Source organism: Uranotaenia lowii, chromosome 2 (assembly GCF_029784155.1).
Source record: "Uranotaenia lowii strain MFRU-FL chromosome 2, ASM2978415v1, whole genome shotgun sequence".
Lineage (NCBI taxonomy): Eukaryota > Metazoa > Arthropoda > Insecta > Diptera > Culicidae > Uranotaenia > Uranotaenia lowii.
Genome location: NC_073692.1, coordinates 361,343,316 through 361,369,491, shown reverse-complemented (window position 1 = coordinate 361,369,491; position 26,176 = coordinate 361,343,316). Strand labels below are relative to the sequence as shown.

Here is a 26,176-nt window from a genome sequence, read left to right as displayed (position 1 = left end):
CGGGTTGGTTTTAAAATTGCGCTGTAGTCGATGAAGATAGTTCTGGTAGCAACACCTGCTGCTTTTTTTTGTACGCTGTGTTTAGCTTGTGATATTTTTCCTTTGTGCGGATGGACTTGTACTTGTTGTAGTGTCGAAGTGCACGGTTTTTAGCCGTCTTCAATTGTCGCAGTTGGTTATTGACTCAGGGTGCTCGAGGGTTGGAAGGTAAGCTACGTTTCGGAACATGACGATCGATTATGTAGTTCAGTATGTTTGAAAACGTCACAGCGGCAGCATTGGGGTTAGAGAGATTGAGCTCGTTCTCCCATTCGATGGAACCTAGGACGAAGGAGATAGCTTCGTAATCGACGTTTTTGAAGTCCTGGTAGAAGGAAACAGTTTCCTCTAAGGTGGCGGTAATGTTAGTGACATCGAGTGAGACCACTAAAGCTGGATGATGAGAAACAACTTTGACGAGAGGAGCAGGAGCTAAATCAATTGTCGGAATCCTGAAGCCTTCTTTTACGAAGCAGAGGTCAAGCATACGGCCGTTTTCGTTTTCAAATCTGTTGATCTGGCACAGAGTCGCGGTGCTCAAAGAGTCCAGGAAGATGTTGGAAGGAGCCGAGAAATAGGAGCGCATAGGATCTGGGAACAAAAAGGCACCGTGGGAAGGGCACCATTTCAAGCCAGGCATGTTGAAATCCCCGATAACAAGAATGTTTTTTCGGGGAGCAGATTGAGCTTACTTTGGAGAGGCAGCGCGAGAAAGACTCAGCTACAACCAGTACAGTTTCCGGTCAACGAGATCAATGCGGGCCCAAATAAGTTCCAAATCGTTCCAGGAAATGTCTTTAATCAGCTGAGCCATGAGCCTGGACTTTACGGCAAGTAAATCTCCGCCTCCAGTTGATTTTTTGCTTTTCAAGGGGCTTCGATCGCAACGGAATACTACATAGTCTGGGCAGATAATTTGACTGGATAAGGTGCGGTCGTTTAGCCATGTTTCTCTAAAGGCGATGATTTTGTAGCAGGAACTTGACGTGGCAAGGAGGTAGTCAACCAGACAGGAATTGACACCACCGACGTTCTGGTAGTAAACGTTGATAGGCTCAGATGTGTCGGGTGCAGAATAAGAACCAAGATCCCTGGAAATGCTAATTCCATCACGCGGAGAAGAACAGTCGATAACAGCGTACTTGCCTGAAAGCGCAGGCTGGAGAACCCCTTCACCACAGACGAACTCAGGGCCGGGACGACCTTTGTCGCTGGCAGGAAACAGCGCGACTGAGTCGAAGGGCTCAGGGGTCTCCGTAGCAAGGTTGCCGAAATCACAGAAAAATCTTTATTATCACAGAATTTTGAGCAAAATTTCGTCACAGAATCTGTGTCACAGAACACAGAATTTTTAAAATTTTCACAGAATTCACAGATTTTCTAAATTTTGTACAGATTTCCAACATCCGAAATTTTTATGTCACTTTTGAATTTTTATTTTTGACTATAATTTAAGAAAATATGAAAAAAAGGTAATGTAAAATGTTTTTTTTTCTATCAATACTGTATTTTTCAATTTGTTGATGTTTCACATGATTTCTGCAATGAATTTCGTAGAACTAGCGTCACAGAAAACCGTCACAGAATTTTAGGTTGAAATCACAGAATTCGAGATTTTTTTTGTCAAAAACACAGATTTTTCTTCGGCAACCTTGCTCCGTAGTTCCTGGTGCGTTGCGTCCCGGTGCTGAAGGCCCAGTTGATATAACGGAGTATGGATGATTTTGCAGATTGTAAGCCAGTTGAATATTATCCTTTCCAGAAGTTTACCAGACAAATGGGTCTGTACGAAGCTGGACGCCCTAGGGGTTTCGCCGGTTTCGGTAATCATACCAATTTTGTCGTTTTCCACAGGTTGGGGAAAGATCCCTCATCACTTGATCATGATGATCACTTGATCATCAGCAATCAGTTAACTAACCTAATGATTATTTGATTGATGAAAGTTTTGTTAGTATAATGTACAACTTAGAGGTAGTTTTAAAATTCATGTAGACAATATTGTCCGATGGAATACGAATACAAATACAAATACAAATACTTTTGTGACATCATTCAAAAACATATCCGGAATGGACTGTTCCGCCATTTTTAGCTCTGCATTTGAAATTTCATCCGGACATGCCTAAAATGTTCTTTCAAACCCCCATAAAGTAGGCAATTTAGCCGTTTGAACTTGTTCAAGGTTGAAGATCCCCAATTCTTATTTTGAAGTGTTTTAAGAACGCATTTCATCTGATATTTTCAACCTGTCACAAGCTTTTTTTCTGGTTCAGCTTTCATGAACCTTCAATAGACATTTCGGATGAGGCATTATATTTTGATTATTTTTAAGCTCCTAAATGACCTATTGCTCAATTCATTAAACAGATTCCGGACTGATGCAAATGAATCTCGATTGGATCATTAATTTTCTACTTTTCTCATCCACGCTCTCAAGGATCAGGTAAGCCAACTAATTCGTGCTTTGCAAGTGTGTGTGTTTGTAATCTTAAAGCATATCAAAAAGATACCCCGGTCATATGGTATTATGAATCTTGAATTAATTTGATTTAAGTTTATGTTTTTTAAACAGAAGAACAGCTTAAATGAGGTATAGGAGATTAGAATGAATTTGTACAAATGAAATTAGTAACATTAGGGATTTACAGCAAATATAAAACTTCAAACAATGATACTTTTTCATATGTTACATAAAGTTACGGATTGACACTCAAGAAAAATCAAACACTGAAACAAAAATAAACTGTAGAGGGCTAGCCATTGTATGAAGTCCAAAAATTCTAGTTCTAGTAAGTTAAAACAAACTACATTAAGTTAATGTTTCTAAATTTCATTGAATTTAATTCTATTTCTAGAAGTTAACATCGCTAGAATAAGGTTTAGAACATTAGACTTTTAATATCCGATTAAATTTTCCTAGATCTCCTAGTTAATTTTCCTAAAAGTAGTTCGATTCAATCTTTTGTAAATTCGTGTTAAGTTTCCTTTCCGATAACATTTTATCAATAGAACGACTCATAAAATCACCTCCTTCATCTTTGTTCTCTCTGTGCGCGTGTGCGCGCGTGTCCGTTTTCGTGCGTGCGTGCGTGCGTGCCTGTGTGTGCGTGTGTGTTCTCTTTCACGTGCGCGCTATCCTCCTTCTCTGACACGTGGACACACCTTTTTACAGGGGAGCTACTTAGATGGATTACGATCACATTTAGGTGGCTTAACGCAACGAGTCAAATCTTGGTACTGGGGAAGACCTCTCGTAAGTGCAAACTAAAAACTGAAATGAAACGATCCATTTTTCTTTTTAGCAAATCAAATCTGCAATTATTTATGTTGAAGTATTTAAAGATACAAAATACGTTTTGAGTCGAATTCTTTCGTTGTTGATTATTTGTGTTTGTGTTTTTCTTCACATTTCACTCGGAAGTTTTGGATTTTGACTTTTCTACTTCTTTACTTCATGTTTGGTTTTTGGATTTTCATTTTTGTCATTTTTCCTGAGCAATTCGACCATTTTTAGTTGTCTGTTTATGGTTTACTTTTCTCTCCTCTTGTTTCACTATCTCCTTAATTTCACCGATTTAATCTCCGAAGTAGTGTGTTAGCAATTCGATTCGAATCCGTGTTGTCCAGTTTGAAAAAAAAAAGAAATTTAGTCTGCACCAGTAAAGATATATTGCGAAGCACGAATTGTGTCCATTTTTATAAATATGTGTAATTACCGACCAGTCGCAAAATTTAGATTTTTTTCTTCTCATAAATAGTTCAGTAAATTGCTTTAGTTTAAACAATTCCTAGTGCATCCGCTGATAGCTTTTATGTTTTTAATAGTTCTTGATGTTTTTCAAAAATCATTTAATACTAAGATTTTACCGTCTGTGTTCTGTTACTGTTTCAACACATTTTTTACTCTAAATGTTTTTACTCCCAATAGTTTGCATGGTTTTATATTGAAAAATAATCTTTTAATAAAAATATCATTGGCAACAAAAAAAATCACGAAGAAAACGTAAAATTTCCTATCCGAAAAGAACTAACTCCAATATTTATACTAATGGACACTGTTATTCCGATCACGATTTTTGACCTTTTTTTTCAACAGTTTTATTATCAGTGTTTTTAAGTATTATTTCATATGAACTTGTTTTAGACAGAAAAAAATTAAAAATGCTTTTCTTTTGCACTGAGCAGCATGAGGCACCTCTTTCGTAGTATCAACGATTAAAAATACTTACCCAAACTTGTCACAAGATCGGATTACAGTCCAATCCCCAAACACACATCAAACATCGAGCGAATTTCATCCAAAAGCTCATAATTAGTTACTTAGATATTGTTTTATTATAACTAATTTTAGAAACGAAAAGCTAGATCACGATTTTTATATTATTACTTTTCAAATTTGAATATTTGCTGACAAACTGCCAGAATGACTGACAGTTTGAATGAAAGAATGCCTGAAAGACAGAATGAAAGAATGATTGAAAGACCGACTGAGAGAAAAAAAAAACACTGACAGACTGATTAAACGATTAACTGACAGACTAACTGACAGACTGATTGACAGACTGTTTGACAAACTGACTGATAAACTGACTGACAGATTGATTAACCGATTGACTGACAGACTAACTGACAAACTGATTGACAGACTGATTGACAAACTGACTGATAAACTGACTGACAAATTAACAGACCGACTTAAAGACAGACTAACTGATTGACAGAATGACTGACAGACTGACTGACAGACTAACTGACAGACTGACTGACAGACTGACTGACAGACTGACTGACAGACAGACTGACAGACTGACTGACAGACTGACTGACAGACTGACTGACAGATTGACTGACAGACAGACTGACTGACAGACTGACTGACAGACTGACTGACAGACTGACTGACAGACTGACTGACAGACTGACTGACAGACTGACTGACAGACTGACTGACAGACTGACTGACAGACTGACTGACAGACTGACTGACAGACTGACTGACAGACTGACTGACAGGCTGACTGACTGACTGACAGCCTGATAGACTGACCGACTGACAGACTGACTGACTGACAGCATGAGAGACTGAATGACTGACAGACTGACTGACAGACTGACTGACAGACTGACTGACAGACTGACTGACAGACTGACTGACAGACTGACTGACAGACTGACTGACAGACTGACTGACAGACTGACTGACAGACTGACTGACAGACTGACTGACAGACTGACTGACAGACTGACTGACAGACTGACTGACAGACTGACTGACAGACTGACTGACAGACTGACTGACAGACTGACTGACAGACTGACTGACAGACTGACTGACAGACTGACTGACAGACTGACTGACAGACTGACTGACAGACTGACTGACAGACTGACTGACAGACTGACTGACAGACTGACTGACAGACTGACTGACAGACTGACTGACAGACTGACTGACAGACTGACTGACAGACTGACTGACAGACTGACTGACAGACTGACTGACAGACTGACTGACAGACTGACTGACAGACTGACTGACAGACTGACTGACAGACTGACTGACAGACTGACTGACAGACTGACTGACAGACTGACTGACAGACTGACTGACAGACTGACTGACAGACTGACTGACAGACTGACTGACAGACTGACTGACAGACTGACTGACAGACTGTCTGACAGACTGACTGACAGACTGACTGACAGACTGACTGACAGACTGACTGACTGACAGACTGACTGACAGACTGACTGACAGACTGACTGACAGACTGACTGACAGACTGACTGACAGACTGACTGACAGACTGACTGACAGACTGAATGACAGACTGACTGACAAACTGACTGACAAACTGACTGACAGACTGACTGACAGACTGACTGACAGACTGACTGACAGACTGACTGACAGACTGACAGACAGACTGACAGACTGACTGACAGACTGACTTACAGACTGACTGACAGACTGACTGACTGACAGACTGACAGACTGACTGACAGACTGACTGACTGACAGACAGACTGACAGACTGACTGACAGACTGACTGACAGACTGACTGACAGACTGACTGACAGACTGACTGACAGACTGACTGACAGACTGACTGACAGACTGACTGACAGACTGACTGACAGACTGACTGACAGACTGACTGACAGACTGACTGACAGACTGACTGACAGACTGACTGACAGACTGACTGACAGACTGACTGACAGACTGACTGACAGACTGACTGACAGACTGACTGACAGACTGACTGACAGACTGACTGACAGACTGACTGACAGACTGACTGACAGACTGACTGACAGACTGACTGACAGACTGACTGACAGACTGACTGACAGACTGACTGACAGACTGACTGACAGACTGACTGACAGACTGACTGACAGACTGACTGACAGACTGACTGACAGACTGACTGACAGACTGACTGACAGACTGACTGACAGACTGACTGACAGACTGACTGACAGACTGACTGACAGACTGACTGACAGACTGACTGACAGACTGACTGACAGACTGACTGACAGACTGACTGACAGACTGACTGACAGACTGACTGACAGACTGACTGACAGACTGACTGACAGACTGACTGACAGACTGACTGACAGACTGACTGACAGACTGACTGACAGACTGACTGACAGACTGACTGACAGACTGACTGACAGACTGACTGACAGACTGACTGACAGACTGACTGACAGACTGACTGACAGACTGACTGACAGACTGACTGACAGACTGACTGACAGACTGACTGACAGACTGACTGACAGACTGACTGACAGACTGACTGACAGACTGACTGACAGACTGACTGACAGACTGACTGACAGACTGACTGACAGACTGACTGACAGACTGACTGACAGACTGACTGACAGACTGACTGACAGACTGTCTGACAGACTGACTGACAGACTGACTGACAGACTGACTGACAGACTGACTGACTGACAGACTGACTGACAGACTGACTGACAGACTGACTGACAGACTGACTGACAGACTGACTGACAGACTGACTGACAGACTGACTGACAGACTGAATGACAGACTGACTGACAAACTGACTGACAAACTGACTGACAGACTGACTGACAGACTGACTGACAGACTGACTGACAGACTGACTGACAGACTGACAGACAGACTGACAGACTGACTGACAGACTGACTTACAGACTGACTGACAGACTGACTGACTGACAGACTGACAGACTGACTGACAGACTGACTGACTGACAGACAGACTGACAGACTGACTGACAGACTGACTGACAGACTGACTGACAGACTGACTGACAGACTGACTGACAGACTGACTGACAGACTGACTGACAGACTGACTGACAGACTGACTGACAGACTGACTGACAGACTGACTGACAGACTGACTGACAGACTGACTGACAGACTGACTGACAGACTGACTGACAGACTGACTGACAGACTGACTGACAGACTGACTGACAGACTGACTGACAGACTGACTGACAGACTGACTGACAGACTGACTGACAGACTGACTGACAGACTGACTGACAGACTGACTGACAGACTGACTGACAGACTGACTGACAGACTGACTGACAGACTGACTGACAGACTGACTGACAGACTGACTGACAGACTGACTGACAGACTGACTGACAGACTGACTGACAGACTGACTGACAGACTGACTGACAGACTGACTGACAGACTGACTGACAGACTGACTGACAGACTGACTGACAGACTGACTGACAGACTGACTGACAGACTGACTGACAGACTGTCTGACAGACTGACTGACAGACTGACTGACAGACTGACTGACAGACTGACTGACTGACAGACTGACTGACAGACTGACTGACAGACTGACTGACAGACTGACTGACAGACTGTCTGACAGACTGACTGACAGACTGACTGACAGACTGAATGACAGACTGACTGACCAACTGACTGAAAGACTGACTGACAGACTGACTGACAGACTGACTGACAGACTGACTGACAGACTGACTGACAGACTGACTGACAGACTGACTGACAGACTGACTGACAGACTGACAGACTGACTGACAGACTGACTGACAGACTGTCTGACAGACTGACTGACAGACTGACTGACAGACTGACTGACAGACTGACAGACAGACTGACAGACTGACTGACAGACTGACTTACAGACTGACTGACAGACTGACTGACTGACAGACTGACAGACTGACTGACAGACTGACTGACTGACAGACTGACTGACAGACTGACTGACAGACTGTCTGACAGACTGACTGACAGACTGACTGACAGACTGACTGACAGACTGACTGACTGACTGAAAGACTGACTGACAGACTGACTGACAGACTGACTGACAGACTGACTGACAGACTGACTGACAGACTGACTGACAGACTGACTGACAGACTGACTGACAGACTGACAGACTGACTGACAGACTGACTGACAGACTGACTGACAGACTGACTGACAGACTGACTGACAGACTGACTGACAGACTGACTGACAGACTGACTGACAGACTGACTGACAGACTGACTGACAGACTGACTGACAGACTGACTGACAGACTGACTGACAGACAGACTGACTGACAGACTGACTGACAGACTGACTGACAGACTGACTGACAGACTGACTGACAGACTGACTGACAGACTGACTGACAGACTGACTGACAGACTGACTGACAGACTGACTGACAGACTGACTGACAGACTGACTGACAGACTGACTGACAGACTGACTGACAGACTGACTGACAGACTGACTGACAGACTGACTGACAGACTGACTGACAGACTGACTGACAGACTGACTGACAGACTGACTGACAGACTGACTGACAGACTGACTGACAGACTGACTGACAGACTGACTGACAGACTGACTGACAGACTGACTGACAGACTGACTGACAGACTGACTGACAGACTGACTGACAGACTGACTGACAGACTGACTGACAGACTGACTGACAGACTGACTGACAGACTGACTGACAGACTGACTGACAGACTGACTGACAGACTGACTGACAGACTGACTGACAGACTGACTGACAGACTGACTGACAGACTGACTGACAGACTGACTGACAGACTGACTGACAGACTGACTGACAGACAGACTGACTGACAGACTGACTGACAGACTGACTGACAGACTGACTGACAGACTGACTGACAGACTGACTGACAGACTGACTGACAGACTGACTGACAGACTGACTGACAGACTGACTGACAGACTGACTGACAGACTGACTGACAGACTGACTGACAGACTGACTGACAGACTGACTGACAGACTGACTGACAGACTGACTGACAGACTGACTGACAGACTGACTGACAGACTGACTGACAGACTGACTGACAGACTGACTGACAGACTGACTGACAGACTGACTGACAGACTGACTGACAGACTGACTGACAGACTGACTGACAGACTGACTGACAGACTGACTGACAGACTGACTGACAGACTGACTGACAGACTGACTGACAGACTGACTGACAGACTGACTGACAGACTGACTGACAGACTGACTGACAGACTGACTGACAGACTGACTGACAGACTGACTGACAGACTGACTGACAGACTGACAGACTGACTGACAGACTGACTGACAGACTGACTGACAGACTGCTGACAGACTGACTGACAGACTGACTGACTGAAAGACTGACTGACTGACAGACTGAATGACAGACTGACTGACAAACTGACTGACAGACTGACTGACAGACTGACTGACAGACTGACAGACTGACTGACAGACTGACTGACAGACTGACTGACAGACTGACTGACAGACTGACTGACAGACTGACTGACAGACTGACTGACAGACTGACTGACAGACTGACAGACTGACTGACTGACAGACTGACTGACAGACTGACTGACAGACTGACTGACAGACTGACTGACAGACTGACTGACAGACAGACTGACTGACAGACTGACTGACAGACTGACTGACAGACTGACTGACAGACTGACTGACAGACTGACTGACAGACTGACTGACAGACTGACTGACAGACTGACTGACAGACTGACTGACAGACTGACTGACTGAAAGACTGACTGACTGACAGACTGAATGACAGACTGACTGACAAACTGACTGACAGACTGACTGACAGACTGACTGACAGACTGACAGACTGACTGACAGACTGACTGACAGACTGACTGACAGACTGACTGACAGACTGACTGACAGACTGACTGACAGACTGTCTGACAGACTGACTGACAGACTGACTGACAGACTGACTGACAGACTGAATGACAGACTGACTGACAAACTGACTGACAGACTGACTGACAGACTGACTGACAGACTGACTGACAGACTGACTGACAGACTGACAGACAGACTGACAGACTGACTGACAGACTGACTTACAGACTGACTGACAGACTGACTGACTGACAGACTGACAGACTGACTGACAGACTGACTGACTGACAGACAGACTGACAGACTGACTGACAGACTGACTGACAGACTGACTGACAGACTGACTGACAGACTGACTGACAGACTGACTGACAGACTGACTGACAGACTGACTGACAGACTGACTGACAGACTGACTGACAGACTGACTGACAGACTGACTGACAGACTGACTGACAGACTGACTGACAGACTGACTGACAGACTGACTGACAGACTGACTGACAGACTGACTGACAGACTGACTGACAGACTGACTGACAGACTGACTGACAGACTGACTGACAGACTGACTGACAGACTGACTGACAGACTGACTGACAGACTGACTGACAGACTGACTGACAGACTGACTGACAGACTGACTGACAGACTGACTGACAGACTGACTGACAGACTGACTGACAGACTGACTGACAGACTGACTGACAGACTGACTGACAGACTGACTGACAGACTGACTGACAGACTGACTGACAGACTGACTGACAGACTGACTGACAGACTGACTGACAGACTGACTGACAGACTGACTGACAGACTGACTGACAGACTGACTGACAGACTGTCTGACAGACTGACTGACAGACTGACTGACAGACTGACTGACAGACTGACTGACTGACAGACTGACTGACAGACTGACTGACAGACTGACTGACAGACTGACTGACAGACTGACTGACAGACTGTCTGACAGACTGACTGACAGACTGACTGACAGACTGAATGACAGACTGACTGACCAACTGACTGAAAGACTGACTGACAGACTGACTGACAGACTGACTGACAGACTGACTGACAGACTGACTGACAGACTGACTGACAGACTGACTGACAGACTGACAGACTGACTGACAGACTGACTGACAGACTGTCTGACAGACTGACTGACAGACTGACTGACAGACTGACTGACAGACTGACAGACAGACTGACAGACTGACTGACAGACTGACTTACAGACTGACTGACAGACTGACTGACTGACAGACTGACAGACTGACTGACAGACTGACTGACTGACAGACTGACTGACAGACTGACTGACAGACTGTCTGACAGACTGACTGACAGACTGACTGACAGACTGACTGACAGACTGACTGACTGACTGAAAGACTGACTGACAGACTGACTGACAGACTGACTGACAGACTGACTGACAGACTGACTGACAGACTGACTGACAGACTGACTGACAGACTGACTGACAGACTGACTGACAGACTGACAGACTGACTGACAGACTGACTGACAGACTGACTGACAGACTGACTGACAGACTGACTGACAGACTGACTGACAGACTGACTGACAGACTGACTGACAGACTGACTGACAGACTGACTGACAGACTGACTGACAGACAGACTGACTGACAGACTGACTGACAGACTGACTGACAGACTGACTGACAGACTGACTGACAGACTGACTGACAGACTGACTGACAGACTGACTGACAGACTGACTGACAGACTGACTGACAGACTGACTGACAGACTGACTGACAGACTGACTGACAGACTGACTGACAGACTGACTGACAGACTGACTGACAGACTGACTGACAGACTGACTGACAGACTGACTGACAGACTGACTGACAGACTGACTGACAGACTGACTGACAGACTGACTGACAGACTGACTGACAGACTGACTGACAGACTGACTGACAGACTGACTGACAGACTGACTGACAGACTGACTGACAGACTGACTGACAGACTGACTGACAGACTGACTGACAGACTGACTGACAGACTGACTGACAGACTGACTGACAGACTGACTGACAGACTGACTGACAGACTGACTGACAGACTGACTGACAGACTGACTGACAGACTGACTGACAGACTGACTGACAGACTGACTGACAGACTGACTGACAGACTGACTGACAGACTGACTGACAGACTGACTGACAGACTGACTGACAGACTGACTGACAGACTGACTGACAGACTGACTGACAGACTGACTGACAGACTGACAGACTGACTGACAGACTGACTGACAGACTGACTGACAGACTGCTGACAGACTGACTGACAGACTGACTGACTGAAAGACTGACTGACTGACAGACTGAATGACAGACTGACTGACAAACTGACTGACAGACTGACTGACAGACTGACTGACAGACTGACAGACTGACTGACAGACTGACTGACAGACTGACTGACAGACTGACTGACAGACTGACTGACAGACTGACTGACAGACTGACTGACAGACTGACAGACTGACTGACAGACTGACTGACAGACTGACTGACAGACTGACTGACAGACTGACTGACAGACTGACTGACAGACTGACAGACAGACTGACAGACTGACTGACAGACTGACTTACAGACTGACTGACTGACTGACTGACAGCCCGATAGACTGACTGACTGACAGACTGACTGACTGACAGCATGAGAGACTGAATGACTGACAGACTGACTGACAGACTGACTGACAGACTGACTGACAGACTGACTGACAGACTGACTGACAGACTGACTGACAGACTGACTGACAGACTGACTGACAGACTGACTGACAGACTGACTGACAGACTGACTGACAGACTGACTGACAGACTGACTGACAGACTGACTGACAGACTGACTGACAGACTGACTGACAGACTGACTGACAGACTGACTGACAGACTGACTGACAGACTGACTGACAGACTGACTGACAGACTGACTGACAGACTGACTGACAGACTGACTGACAGACTGACTGACAGACTGACTGACAGACTGACTAACAGACTGACTGACAGACTGACTGACAGACTGACTGACAGACTGACTGACAGACTGACTGACAGACTGACTGACAGACTGACTGACAGACTGACTGACTGACAGACTGACTGACTGACAGACTGACTGACAGACTGACTGACAGACTGTCTGACAGACTGACTGACAGACTGATTGACAGACTGACTGACAGACTGACTGACTGACAGACTGACTGACAGACTGACTGACAGACTGACTGACAGACTGACTGACAGACTGTCTGACAGACTGACTGACAGACTGACTGTCAGTCAGATTGTCAGTCTGTCAGACAGACTGACTGACAGACTGTCTGACAGACTGACTGACAGACTGACTGACAGACTGAATGACAGACTGACTGACAAACTGACTGACAGACTGACTGACTGACTGACAGACTGACTGACAGACTGACTGACATACTGTCTGACAGACTGACTGACAGACTGACTGACAGACTGACTGACAGACTGACTGACAGACTGATTGACAGACTGACTGACAGACTGACTGAAAAACTGACTGACAGACTGACAGACAGACTGACAGACTGACTGACAGACTGACTTACAGACTGACTGACAGACTGACTGACAGACTGATTGACAGACTGACTGACAGACTGACTGACAGACTGACTGACAGACTGACTGACAGACTGACTGACAGACTGACTGACAGACTGACTGACAGACTGACTGACAGACTGACTGACAGACTGACTGACAGACTGACTGACAGACTGACTGACAGACTGACTGACAGAATGACAGACTGACTGACAGACTGACTGACAGACTGACTGACAGACTGACTGACAGACTGACTGACAGACTGACTGACAGACTGACTGACAGACTGACTGACAGACTGACTGACAGACTGACTGACAGACTGACTGACAGACTGACTGACAGACTGACTGACAGACTGACTGACAGAATGACAGACTGACTGACAGACTGTCTGACTGACTGACTGAAAGACTGACTGACAGACTGACTGACAGACTGACTGACAGACTGAATGACAGACTGACTGACAGACTGACTGACAGACTGACTGACAGACTGACTGACAGACTGACTGACAGACTGACTGACAGACTGACTGACAGACTGACTGACAGACTGACTGACAGACTGACTGACAGACTGACTGACAGACTGACTGACAGACTGACTGACAGACTGACTGACAGACTGACTGACAGACTGACTGACAGACTGACTGACAGACTGACTGACAGACTGACTGACTGACAGACTGACTGACAGACTGACTGACAGACTGACTGACAGACTGACTGACAGACTGACTGACAGACTGACTGACAGACTGACTGACAGACTGACTGACAGACTGACTGACAGACTGACTGACAGACTGACTGACAGACTGACTGACAGACTGACTGACAGACTGACTGACAGACTGACTGACAGACTGACTGACAGACTGACTGACAGACTGACTGACAGACTGACTGACAGACTGACTGACAGACTGATTGACAGACTGACTGACAGACTGACTGACAGACTGACTGACAGACTGACTGACAGACTGACTGACAGACTGACTGACAGACTGACTGACAGACTGACTGACAGACTGACTGACAGACTGACTGACAGACTGACTGACAGACTGACTGACAGACTGACTGACAGACTGACTGACAGACTGACTGACAGACTGACTGACAGACTGACTGACAGACTGACTGACAGACTGACTGACAGACTGACTGACAGACTGACTGACAGACTGACTGAGAGACTGACTGAGAGACTGACAGAATGACTACCAGAGCAATTGGCAGAATGACTGACAGACTTATAGTTTGGTTGACAGACAGCCTGGGAGACTGACAAAGTGCCTTTATTATTTATTGATTGGAAGTTTAATTTTTTTTAATCTTCTTCGTCCTTTAAAAGGTTTTTTTAGTTGGAATATAAAATGAGTTTAAGTAGTTCATATTTATTGATTAAAAACGGTTTATTTGGCTTTTGTTCCTAGATTGAATTTAGTTAGAATTTTGGTTTTTTACTTAGAGGAAGAAAAATTTTCAGGTAGATTGGCTCTTATAAGTATAACAGAATAACACCAACCAAACGAGAACACCACACACCACTTCGTGTTTCAAAAGTTTTGTGTATTCAGAATTTCGGTTAGACCAGGATCTCACCAACACATCGAAAGAATCACACTTTCTCATACACATACAGACACATTTCGATTGCCACAGACAGGAGATAAACATCGCCTTTCTATAATTTCTTTTGAATTGTCTCAAAATTTGTGTTTGTCTTAGGTTTGTACAGAATCAGATTCCACAAACGTGTTTCGTCATGTGAAAGTCTTGCGTTATATGTTTTTTTTCAGTTATAATTTTCTAGCATTTAACTTTAAGAGCGTCAAAAAGTGAAGTGATTTTTAAATTTGTGTTTCTTTTTCCGCCCCCCTTTTCTCTTCGTTTCACCACAACCAACAACCAACACACACGCCCTGTCGAAACAATTCACAACACTCTAACGTGAAACCCCAAAAAAAACCTATAAAACACACATAACTCGTCAAATGTTGAACACACTTGTTGAACCGAAAATCATCATTAGGAACTAGCGACAAAGTTATCTAGAAGTTTTGATATGAAAGACGAAGGTGGAACGCTTTTAGGGTCATCCGAGGCAGGTGTCAGGCGGCATCAGGTAAATCTGCGTGTCTTGTCTTGTCAAACTGTAGAAAGCATTGGCGGTTTTTTGCTACGAGCAAAAAAAATAGAAAGGGCAAAATGGTGTGGAAGCGAGACACGTGCTGAATTAGATCCGGCTAGAAGTAAAAATGTTGAAACCAATTTTGTAGGAAAAAAATAATAAGAATCAGAATTCACAATAAACCATCTTTGTTTGAACCAGAATATTCAAAATCAGAACTCAGAACAAGGAAACAAAAGCAACAATCAGTACTACAAATCAATTCAATTCAAATAAGTGAAATTTACTGTTTTAAATTGATTATTGTCACAAATTTTTAAAGTATGCTAATGCCACGTGCCTCGCTTCCGATGTTTGCTCTAAGAGATAGTGAAAGATTTTCGGCTAGTCGAGCTAATATAAATCAGTGTTGGCTGTACTTTAGAGAATTTTGCAAATAGCAACCAAATGCGTTTTATATTGTTAAAAGTGAACGCGTTATATTGTCTTTGTTCAGTAAGAATAGTAACTCATTCACATTAAAATCACCCATTCAGCCGTAGCTAATTTTGAGGGTATTTATAAGTTGAGAAACATTAACATTACACATGTAGTCATAGCATTTCATGAAAACACTCGATCATACGGTCGAATTATCAACCATTTACTTTTCCAACGGCGCTTAGTAGCTTAGAAGCCGTTCCGAAGCTTTTCGTAATTTTCAACTTTATCAACTTTGGCACGTTAGCTAGATACTTTTTACGAAGTTTTTCAAGTACATTTTTTGATGTAGTTTTATACTAGTAGTTTTGGCACGCTGTTCTCGAATAGTTTCTAGTTCTGAAACCGAAATATGCAATATAAACAATAAGTAGTTTTGTTTTTGATAAAATATGCAAAAAAAATGCTTCATTCTGTTTGACCAGTAATTCCTTAAACACATATTGATAATTTACATATTTCTTCCTACAATTCTAAAGTGTGTTTCAATAGCATAATGAACTGTGACCTAATTGTCGGCTCTTAGAAGGAAATGCCCAAATACAAACATAAATGAAGCATTGTTTTTGCATTACTCTTAAAAAAAAAAGTTTCAAATTCTAGCGATGAACTGCATTCCAGAAATTTTCTATTAAAAAGAAAGGTTACTGAATCTTTCCTGTTTTGCGTTCGAATCATTCGTAGATTTACAATCTTTTATTATGCTTTAGTTTCATAGTTAGCAACTACTGTTTAAGTTTCGATGAAAAAGTTTGTTTATTTGCAGGTATAGGTTGTGGAATTGAATATCATTGAATTACTCGCTGTGCTATGTTGAACCATTAAAGCTTGGAAAATAACCATAATCGGGAAATTTTATTATGGTTATTTTTCAAACGTAATACTAAATCTTAATAATGGTTGCAAACAAAAAAAGGGAGCGAAATTCTTTCTTATATGAATCAGAAGGAATACTAATGGAATTCAGATTAAATTTTTGAACGTACTACAATAATCAAATTTTGATTGTTGCTTATAATTCGAATAAGGTGATATACAATAAACTATAACAAACAACATTTGATAAGAAAGTTATTCTGTGATTAGTACTGAAACTGGACGACCAAACAAGCTGCAAACAGCCACTTTCCTTCCAACAGGAATGTCCATCGGTGGGTTCTAGAGAATTACCATGCCAAATAAAACCTGATGTTACCCACAGCTAAGAATATATCAAAACGTGTAATCTGGAAAGAAAAACTTAAATTGATTTGCTGGAAATTAGCCTGAGGGCACAAAACGCACAAATGTTCATTTTCTACGTTATTCTGGGTTCCAGTTGTGCTTCGGATTCTCCTAAATTCGTTAATATAGCCCAAGCACCCAGAGTCACATATAACAGGTACTAAAAGGTTAACTCAACCCCATCATTGATACGAAGAACGTTATATGCAGTTCAAAATTGAAATTCTTATTGATACTTTCAAATTAAAAAAAATCCTAATGATCTTCTATTCAGCTTCCAGCGACTTTTTTATTCAGCTTCCAACAAATCGTTAAATGAGCAAAACAATTTCTACCTATCTAAATTGCACCCTTGGCATCGGTTCATATCACTTTTTCTTGTTTATTTTCTATGTTCAGTAAACGGTGCCACCATGATGCCACGAGCAGGATTCCAAACTCGACAAATTGTTCAAATGCTTCTCTCCTACATTTCCTAAATAAATCGCATCAGAGTGGTCACGTCACTCAAGTACCAAATTACTTATTGAAGAACTTGCCCGGCTTGGGGATCGAACCCTGATCTTGGTGGTGAGAATCGAACACGCTACCACAAGCCCACGCCTAGATGTTGTTATAATTGAAACTAAAACTCGAAGTGGTGGTGTGATTTTGAAAATGCACTTTTTGTGACTTAATTAATACCGTTTTGAGCACTTTTGTGCCCTTTATGTGCCTTCAGTTCCTTACAACGAACATATAAATCATTTTTGCAACTTTCAAGTTCAATGATGAGTACATATAGTTTACTTGTGAAAATTGGTCAAAATAAGTCCCGGTTGAGCACTTTTTTCTCCTTTATGTGACGTTTGTCCCTTACAACGTACATAAAAATCATTTTGCAACTTTCAAGGTCATAAATGAGTACACATAGTTCATTCATAGGAATTCGGCAAAATAAGTCACATACAACGCACATATTAGTTACTTTGGCAACTTTCAAGTTCATGAATGAGTACATAAAGTTCACTAAAGAGAATTGGGCAGTTGATTTGTAAGCGCCAGATAACGCTCCCATCGAGGTTTTAGGGATTGTTCGCAGGTAGCGTAGATTTGGTTGATGTAGAATCGCAGTGGGTATCATTTGGGTGTGAGGTTTTTTCCCCAAAAATGCAACCTTCGAAACGACGACAGCGCCACACGTCAATAGCACACAACTACCATGCCTCATCAAACCACAACCAGATGGCTGACACCTACGTTACCGAAACCGCTTGGTAGCCAACAACGATCGACAGCGACGCCTGAAGAGAGAAATACGAAATGCGATCGGGTTCCGAGAGAGGCGAAGGCAACGACCTGAACTGATGGTTCAAGGCCGGTCAAAATGCGGCTGCCTGGTGCTGGTTCACTTTTCCAACAGCATTCAGCGCGAATAGTTAAACCGCAAAATCAAGTTGGAAGTGTTGAAGAACTCACAGCCAGACACCAGGTAAGCCAGTGAACCGAAGAACCGCCATTTTGTATCCGCCCTAAGGACTTGATTCCTAATGCAAGTTCTCTCGCAACTAGGACCCCTTTTGGTTTAGGCCAAAACTAGGCCAACCATCGATACGGTTCCGGATTGGCAACGGTCGCGGATAATTGCCGTCCTCCAAAAAGGCGAACCCGACCCTCAAAGGCCACCGACGTGTGACTTACCACCTTGGTGTGTCCACGCTCCGAATCTGCGCACACGGAAGGTCGAACGCAAAAAGGGTTCCATCCAAAACCAGACCGCTTACCCGATCGTAACATCGCGTCCGGCTCCGTTTGTTCCTGCAAGAGTTCCGGGACATTCTTCGTGTCAACAAGGGCGAGGCCCTACAGGTTAGCCTAGCTTTAAGAAAGTGGGAGGTACAAGGCAGTGGTGCAAACACGTTCAGAATAAAGTAACGAGAAGTGCAATAATAAGGGGTTTTCCGATCATTTGAGTGACATTCCCTGCGACTTGCTTTGGATAAGCGTGCCGCCCTGAGGCCCATAGAAGGGAGTCCCTAATTCGCCGGTGGGGGGGTAATAGCAACATTTACAGATTCTCTTTGTCAGCCAATATGTAACTTTCAAAGCCTTCATTCAATTAAATATGTAACCTTCGGTTGCTTGAGAGGGCCATGCACATACGTTCGGGAACTTGTTCGGTTTTCAGTGAGTGTTGATCCTCCGATTAGTACCGGGCTGCCGGTCCGGGCATTTCCGAAGTTGTTTAAAGTTGCCGGAACAAGCTTTCTTTTTCTGTCTGATGATCAGAAAATCAATCATCAATTTTCTGTGGACCAAAAATTCCTGGGTTCAAATCGATTTGCAGTGGGGAGGACTCTAGCGAAGAAAGTGTAATCCAACAGTTTTTCATCATGAATGATAATTTTTGGTAGATTTATTCATTCTTTAGCCAATCGTGTCGGTTTTTTGAATTGAATGAATTGAAACGGCTTGATATCTACAACTTCCTCTAGCTTTTTTAAATTTGTGCATAAATTTCACTCTAACAATCAAGAAATTTACATACCAAATGCAAAAACCAAGTTATTTAGTTTAAAATTTGTCGCTGAATCGTGTGGGGTACACCGTTAAGTGCTCAGCTTACGAGAATAGCCGGAATCACCCCGATTTCCCCTAAAGTCGAGCGGTATGTTGAAAAAAAAAATCATTATAACAAATGACAGGGCAGGTTGAAAATTCATTGTTGAACCAAGTGATGTACACCGCTAAGCGTGAAGTTGAAAAAACATTGTATCACACGAAAATGCATATGGACAGATGAAAAAAAACATTGAATCAGGTTGAAAACTCATTGCCGAATCGAATGAAGAACATCGCTTAGCACTGAGTTAACGAGGAAAGTCTCCCCTATTTTCGCTAAATTTTTTCATAAACCCATACAAAATGAACCAAAAAATAGTAGTAACAAATGAGAAAGCATCAGAAAAGGTACAAAAATATTAAAACATGTGTAAAACTAACTGTTGAATAAAATAATGGACACCGCTTAATTTCTGGTGATGAATGAAGTCCTTAGTGCCTAAATTTTCCCTAAATACTTGCAATACTCATATTTAAAAAAAAAATGTCTTGTAACATCGAAAATGCAAGTTATGGGTCTTTGGCTGTGATAGACTTTTTAAAAAAGCAACTTTCAATCTGACGGTCAACCAAAGACTAACTTGATCAATCAATTTATTTCTTTATTTATATCAATCAAATACATATTTTTCTTACTATTAATGATGCGGTTTCCCCACGCGCCGATAGCGTCAGCATAAAATGTGCCTCTTGATCCCGATGCGTCGCTGAATTTCTGCTGTCGTATGATTTAGGCTGGTTTAGATTGATATGGGGATAACTTGCATCAGAAAGTGCAGAGAAACAATTGAACCATGTGAAAACCAATTGTTGAATAGAATGATGAACACCGCTAAACGTTTCATTGACGAAAAAGCCTGGATCGCCCCTTTTCTCCCCTAAATTTGAACGATATTTTGTGGAATTGATATTCAAATTGGTTTAAACATCATGAGGCTCTTCTCGTCGATCCAACAGTAACATTTAAAACAATCTCGTTTATTACAAGGACTTTTCTTAATATAATTCGAGAATTTAGGGGAAATGGGGTCGATTAAGGCTTTTCTCATCAACTGAGCGCTGAACAGTAATCATCATATAATATATCAGGGAGTTTAGAAGGTTTAGCAATAAACTAGGTTCTATTTAACAATTAGTTTGATGCATGATTCAATCAGTTTTTTTTGCGATTTCTGACGCATTCTCAATTGCTACAAAGCTTTTTCCAAGTATATAGCACAATTCTAGGGGAAATTGGGGCGATTGGGGCGATTGGGATTACTCGCATTACTTGAGTTTTAAACGATGCTTATTATCAGATTGAACAGTAAGTTAATACCTGATTTAGTTCTTATATAACCTTTGCTGATGATGTCTCCTTCGGATATTTTAAATTATATTGCATGCAATTATGAATGAATTTAGGGAAATTGAATAAAATGAGACTTTTTTCGTAAACTCAATGCTAACCCAAGTAACAATTTTAGCTTTCTGATGGTCAGCAAAATATCGTTTGGACTATCGCATTAATCTTCACAAAAAGCTAAAGCGCATTCTATAACATCACCTGGACTCTAATAAAGCCAAAATCAGGCTATTTGGCCCTACCCTAGAAACGTCATCAAGACATATAATTGTTGGTCATCAATGTTGGTCACCAAAGCTTTTAAAAAGCTATTATTAAACATGTTAGAAATTTTTGTTTTTTTTCGGTTCTGTCAGTTCTCGGAGTTTTTTTTGTATTTTTTCCAGCAACCATAATGGTTGATGATTGCATTATTCAGATATGATCTGGTAAAATTCATAGCTAAAAAATCCAATGTTTTAACCATATATTGAGCGTCTTTTCTACTGCCAGTCAAGATTTCAGGTAAAATGTATATGAAATAGTATCTTAAAATAAATGCGCCTCGTCAAATCTGATGGTCAATCATGATGGAATTGATGGAAAAAAGGCCCGAAAAAATATTTTCCAATGCTTGCATTATGAATCCATCAACATGGCGTCATTTTGTGCCCTTCGATTTTGCAACCAACATGGCGTGAGTCAATTCATAGTTTTATTATGGTTTAATGATGACCCCAAAAAAAGCTACGATTTGACGTTTCTCTCGCAAGCCAACTAATTACACGCTAAGGTTGAGTTCCTCATTTCTGAGTTGTTAATCATTAGTACAGTAAATGAGGACAGACTTTTTTAATTAAAAGGGATTGGTTTTGAATGACCCGTGGAATAAACCATGAGTTGAAGTCAAATTTCGTTGTATGGCGCCATCTTGAAATCCAAGATGGCGGCTTCCGCTGAACTTTAAAATGGTGTAAATGACTTGAAATCGCATGAAACCCCAACAAAATGGGTATCGGGTGAAAGGGCTAAACGAGTAGAAGTCGAATTTCGCTATCAGACGCCATCTTGAAATCCAAGATGGCGGCATCCGCTCAACTTTTAATGTTTAATGCTGACAAAAAGTCGCATTAAACCACCACTATACGAGTATTGGGTGAGAGGGCTAAACTAGAAGTCGATTTTTTTCTTTCCGACGTCATCTTGAAATCCAAGATGGCAGCTTCCACTGAATTAAAAATACTGTTAATCAATGAAAATCGCTTGAACACAACTTTTTTTCATGTAATACTACATTAAAACTACTATTTTAAGACAATTTAAATCATTTTAAATCACTTTTATTATTTTTTCATTATGTTTCCAATGCATTTAGCACTTTTCTTGTTCTGTTTATAGTTTTTGTTTTTTTTTCCATTTATGTAATTCTATTATTCCTATCATGCTATTATGTTTAAATTGTATTGGTCTTATTCTAGCGAAAACTACCCAAGCAACCAAAAGTCGCGTTTTTACTTAAAGATGGAACTCCGAAGTTCACATTTGGCTGAAAAAATGTTTTACGGGAACTTCAGGTGACTCTTGTCGCGTAAAAGTTACTCAGGAACTTCCATCGCCCTTTGAAAGGTTAAACTATCGATAACAGAACTTCTAGGCGCTTTCAATGGAACTTCTTTCAAGAAGGTCGATAACGTTCGCGTAACATTCCAAAACGCACCATTATGATACTTGAAGGTGTTTTAAAGAACCTATATGGGAAATCTAAGCGACATGTCAAAAATGTTTTTCAAGAAGGTCGATAACGTTCGCGTAACATTCTAAAGCGCACCATTAAGATACTTGAAGGTGTTTTAAAGAACCTATATGGGAATTCTAAGCGACATGTCAAAAATGTCTGTCAATTTTTTGTCATGGTATTTGTTTTGTTTATATCTGTACTGATATTTACAAATGGAATTCAAGATTTTTTCGAATTTTTCTTATAAATGTTAAATAAGATATTCGAATAAATTTTGATGATGCGAATTTTTCTTTTGATTCACATTGTGTACTGAAAGTCCTTTGAACGAAATAAGTTACCTTCTATTGACCAACCCACTCAATCATCTCAAATGACATTAAGTTTAAATACTAATCATTACAGTGGCAATTAGCTATTGATGGATTGGTCGAGAGGCTGGTGAGTTTCATTGCAACCTAGAGAGCAGCGGTTCAATTCTCTAGGCGTGTAAGCAGCTTTTGTAATCAAAACAATATAATCAAAATCAATGAGATAGACCATGATAGACCGGCAACCTAGCAATCTGACATGTGGTTGTCAGAGCAATCTGTCACTCGGATTTTTTTTTCGGCGCGTAGAAGTTTCTTGACATTCTCTTAGAAGCTGAATAGCGTTCTCTACAGCCACCTAAACGAACTTGAAAGTAGCTTTAAGAACTTAAATTTTGGGCTGATTAGCATTCTCTTCAGACACAAACGAGAGCTGATTAAGCTTCTATGGAACCTTTTTAAGGGAATTCTGGTTGCTTGGGTATATAGTTATGTTGTTTCTGTTAACCGTCTGATTTAGGCACATGTGCCAAATTCGATGTTGCCAAAATCGAATGTTGCCAAAAACGAACGGGGACTGTATTGTGGTGGTTTTTGTGGGATTTTCACTCACTTACAGATTTTCAGAGAAACGCGAAAAGAGATATTTGACTTCTATCATTTAGCCTTAGCACCCAATACAATATATTTTGGAGTTTCATGCTATTTTCATTCATTTACAGTATTTTAAAGTTCAGCTGAAGCCACCATCTTGGATTTCAATATAGCGTCAGAATGCAAAAATAAACTTTTTAAAGCTTATCCTAATTGACAAACACCCATATTTTGGAGGTTTCATGCGATATTCAATGATTTAGAGCATTTTTAAAGTTTATAGAAAGCTGCCATCTTGGATTTCAAGATGGCGTAAGATAGCAATATTCGACTTCTACTCGTTAAGCCCTTCCACCCATTACCACCTGGGTTTCATGTCATTTTAAGTCATTCACTACATTTTAAAGTTTAGCGGAAGCCGCCATCTTGGATTTCAAGATGGCGTCAGATAGCGAAATTCAACTTCTACCGGTTGATTTCTTTCAACTTATACCCCTATAATATAGGTTTTATGCGATTTGCAGTCATTTACAGTATTTTCAAGTTGAGTGGTAGCCGCCATGTTGGATTTAAGATGGCGATGGGCAACGAAATTTGACTTCTACTCGTTTATTACTTTCACCTAATAACCATATTGTGAAGGTTTCACGATATTTTCAGTAATTTACAGCTTTGAAAATTAAAGTGGAAGCCGCCATCTTGAATTAATGATGGCGTCAAGCAACAATTTTTTTCCTACTATTTGGGCCCTTTCATTCAATACTCATATTGTAAAGATATTCATACCACTTTCGGTGATTTCAAGTTTTCAAAGATGTATTTTTTTTAATTTTAACTCAAAACAAACACGCATAACTTACCAAAAATGTGTAAAAATGGGAGTTCCAATTCAAATATGTGCTATCTAATCTGAGCGTGTCCTGTTTTGACATCTTGATCGAGAACTGTCACTAAGTTTTATGACGGTTTAATAATCATGCACTGAGTGCTATTATAGAACATGCAAAAGAAAGCTTAGACCAAACTTTTAGGTTTGTGTTTTATTATAGTCTAAAAAGAGCATTCATAACTCTTTCAAAATAACTAAAACAGCATGTTTAATAAAAGTTTTATTAGCGTTTTCAAAACCATCTGAAAACATATGGTCGAAAAAAAATTATAAGCATTCTGCATGACCATAATAAAACCGCCATAAAACGAGCTGCACAAAAAAATGCCATAGTTAAACCATAATAAAACTTCCTAATGCTAGTTGGCATAATCTGTGTTACTTGGGTTCTGTGCCCTTTATGTGACTTAAGTTTCTCACAACGTACATATGAATCACTTTTGCAGCTTACAAGTTCATTAATGAGTACATTTAGTTCACTCGTGGAAATTGGTGAAAATTAGTCCCGTTTCGAGCACCCTTGTGTGCTTTATGTGACTTTTGTTCCTTACAACGTACATATTCATCACTTTTGCAACTTTCAAGTTCGTTAATGAATACACATAATTCATTCATGGGACATTGGGATGTATATGGGACATATACAACGCACATATTAATCACTTTTACAACTTTCAAGTTCATGAATGAGTACATAAAGTTCACTAAAGGGAATTGGGCAGTTGATTCTCTTTGTCAGCCAATATGTAACTTTCAAAGCCTACATTCAATTAAATATGTAACCTTCGGTTGCTTGAGAGGGCCATGCACATACGATCGGAAACTTGTTCGATTTTCAGTGAGTGTTGATCCTCCGATTACTACCGGGCATTTCCGAGATTGTTAAGGCTGCCGGAATAAGCTGTCTTTTTCTGTCTGTGGAT

General features: G+C 41.7%; 1 protein-coding gene across 12 annotated transcripts in view; it reads left to right on the top strand.

Annotated features, from left to right (window-relative positions):
- LOC129747966 (whirlin) overlaps positions 1-26,176 on the top strand; it is a 427,024-nt gene that overhangs the window by 384,876 nt on the left and 15,972 nt on the right. For 9 of the 12 annotated variants that reach the window (XM_055742407.1, XM_055742406.1, XM_055742405.1 and 6 more), the window contains 2 exons: positions 3,215-3,295; positions 15,994-16,086. In XM_055742407.1, the coding sequence (XP_055598382.1) occupies positions 3,215-3,295; positions 15,994-16,086 (174 nt within the window). Of the gene's footprint in view, positions 1-2,409; positions 2,455-3,214; positions 3,296-15,993; positions 16,087-26,176 lie in introns of those variants that run through there. The other 3 variants (XM_055742404.1, XM_055742410.1, XM_055742409.1) reach the window with 3 other exon arrangements.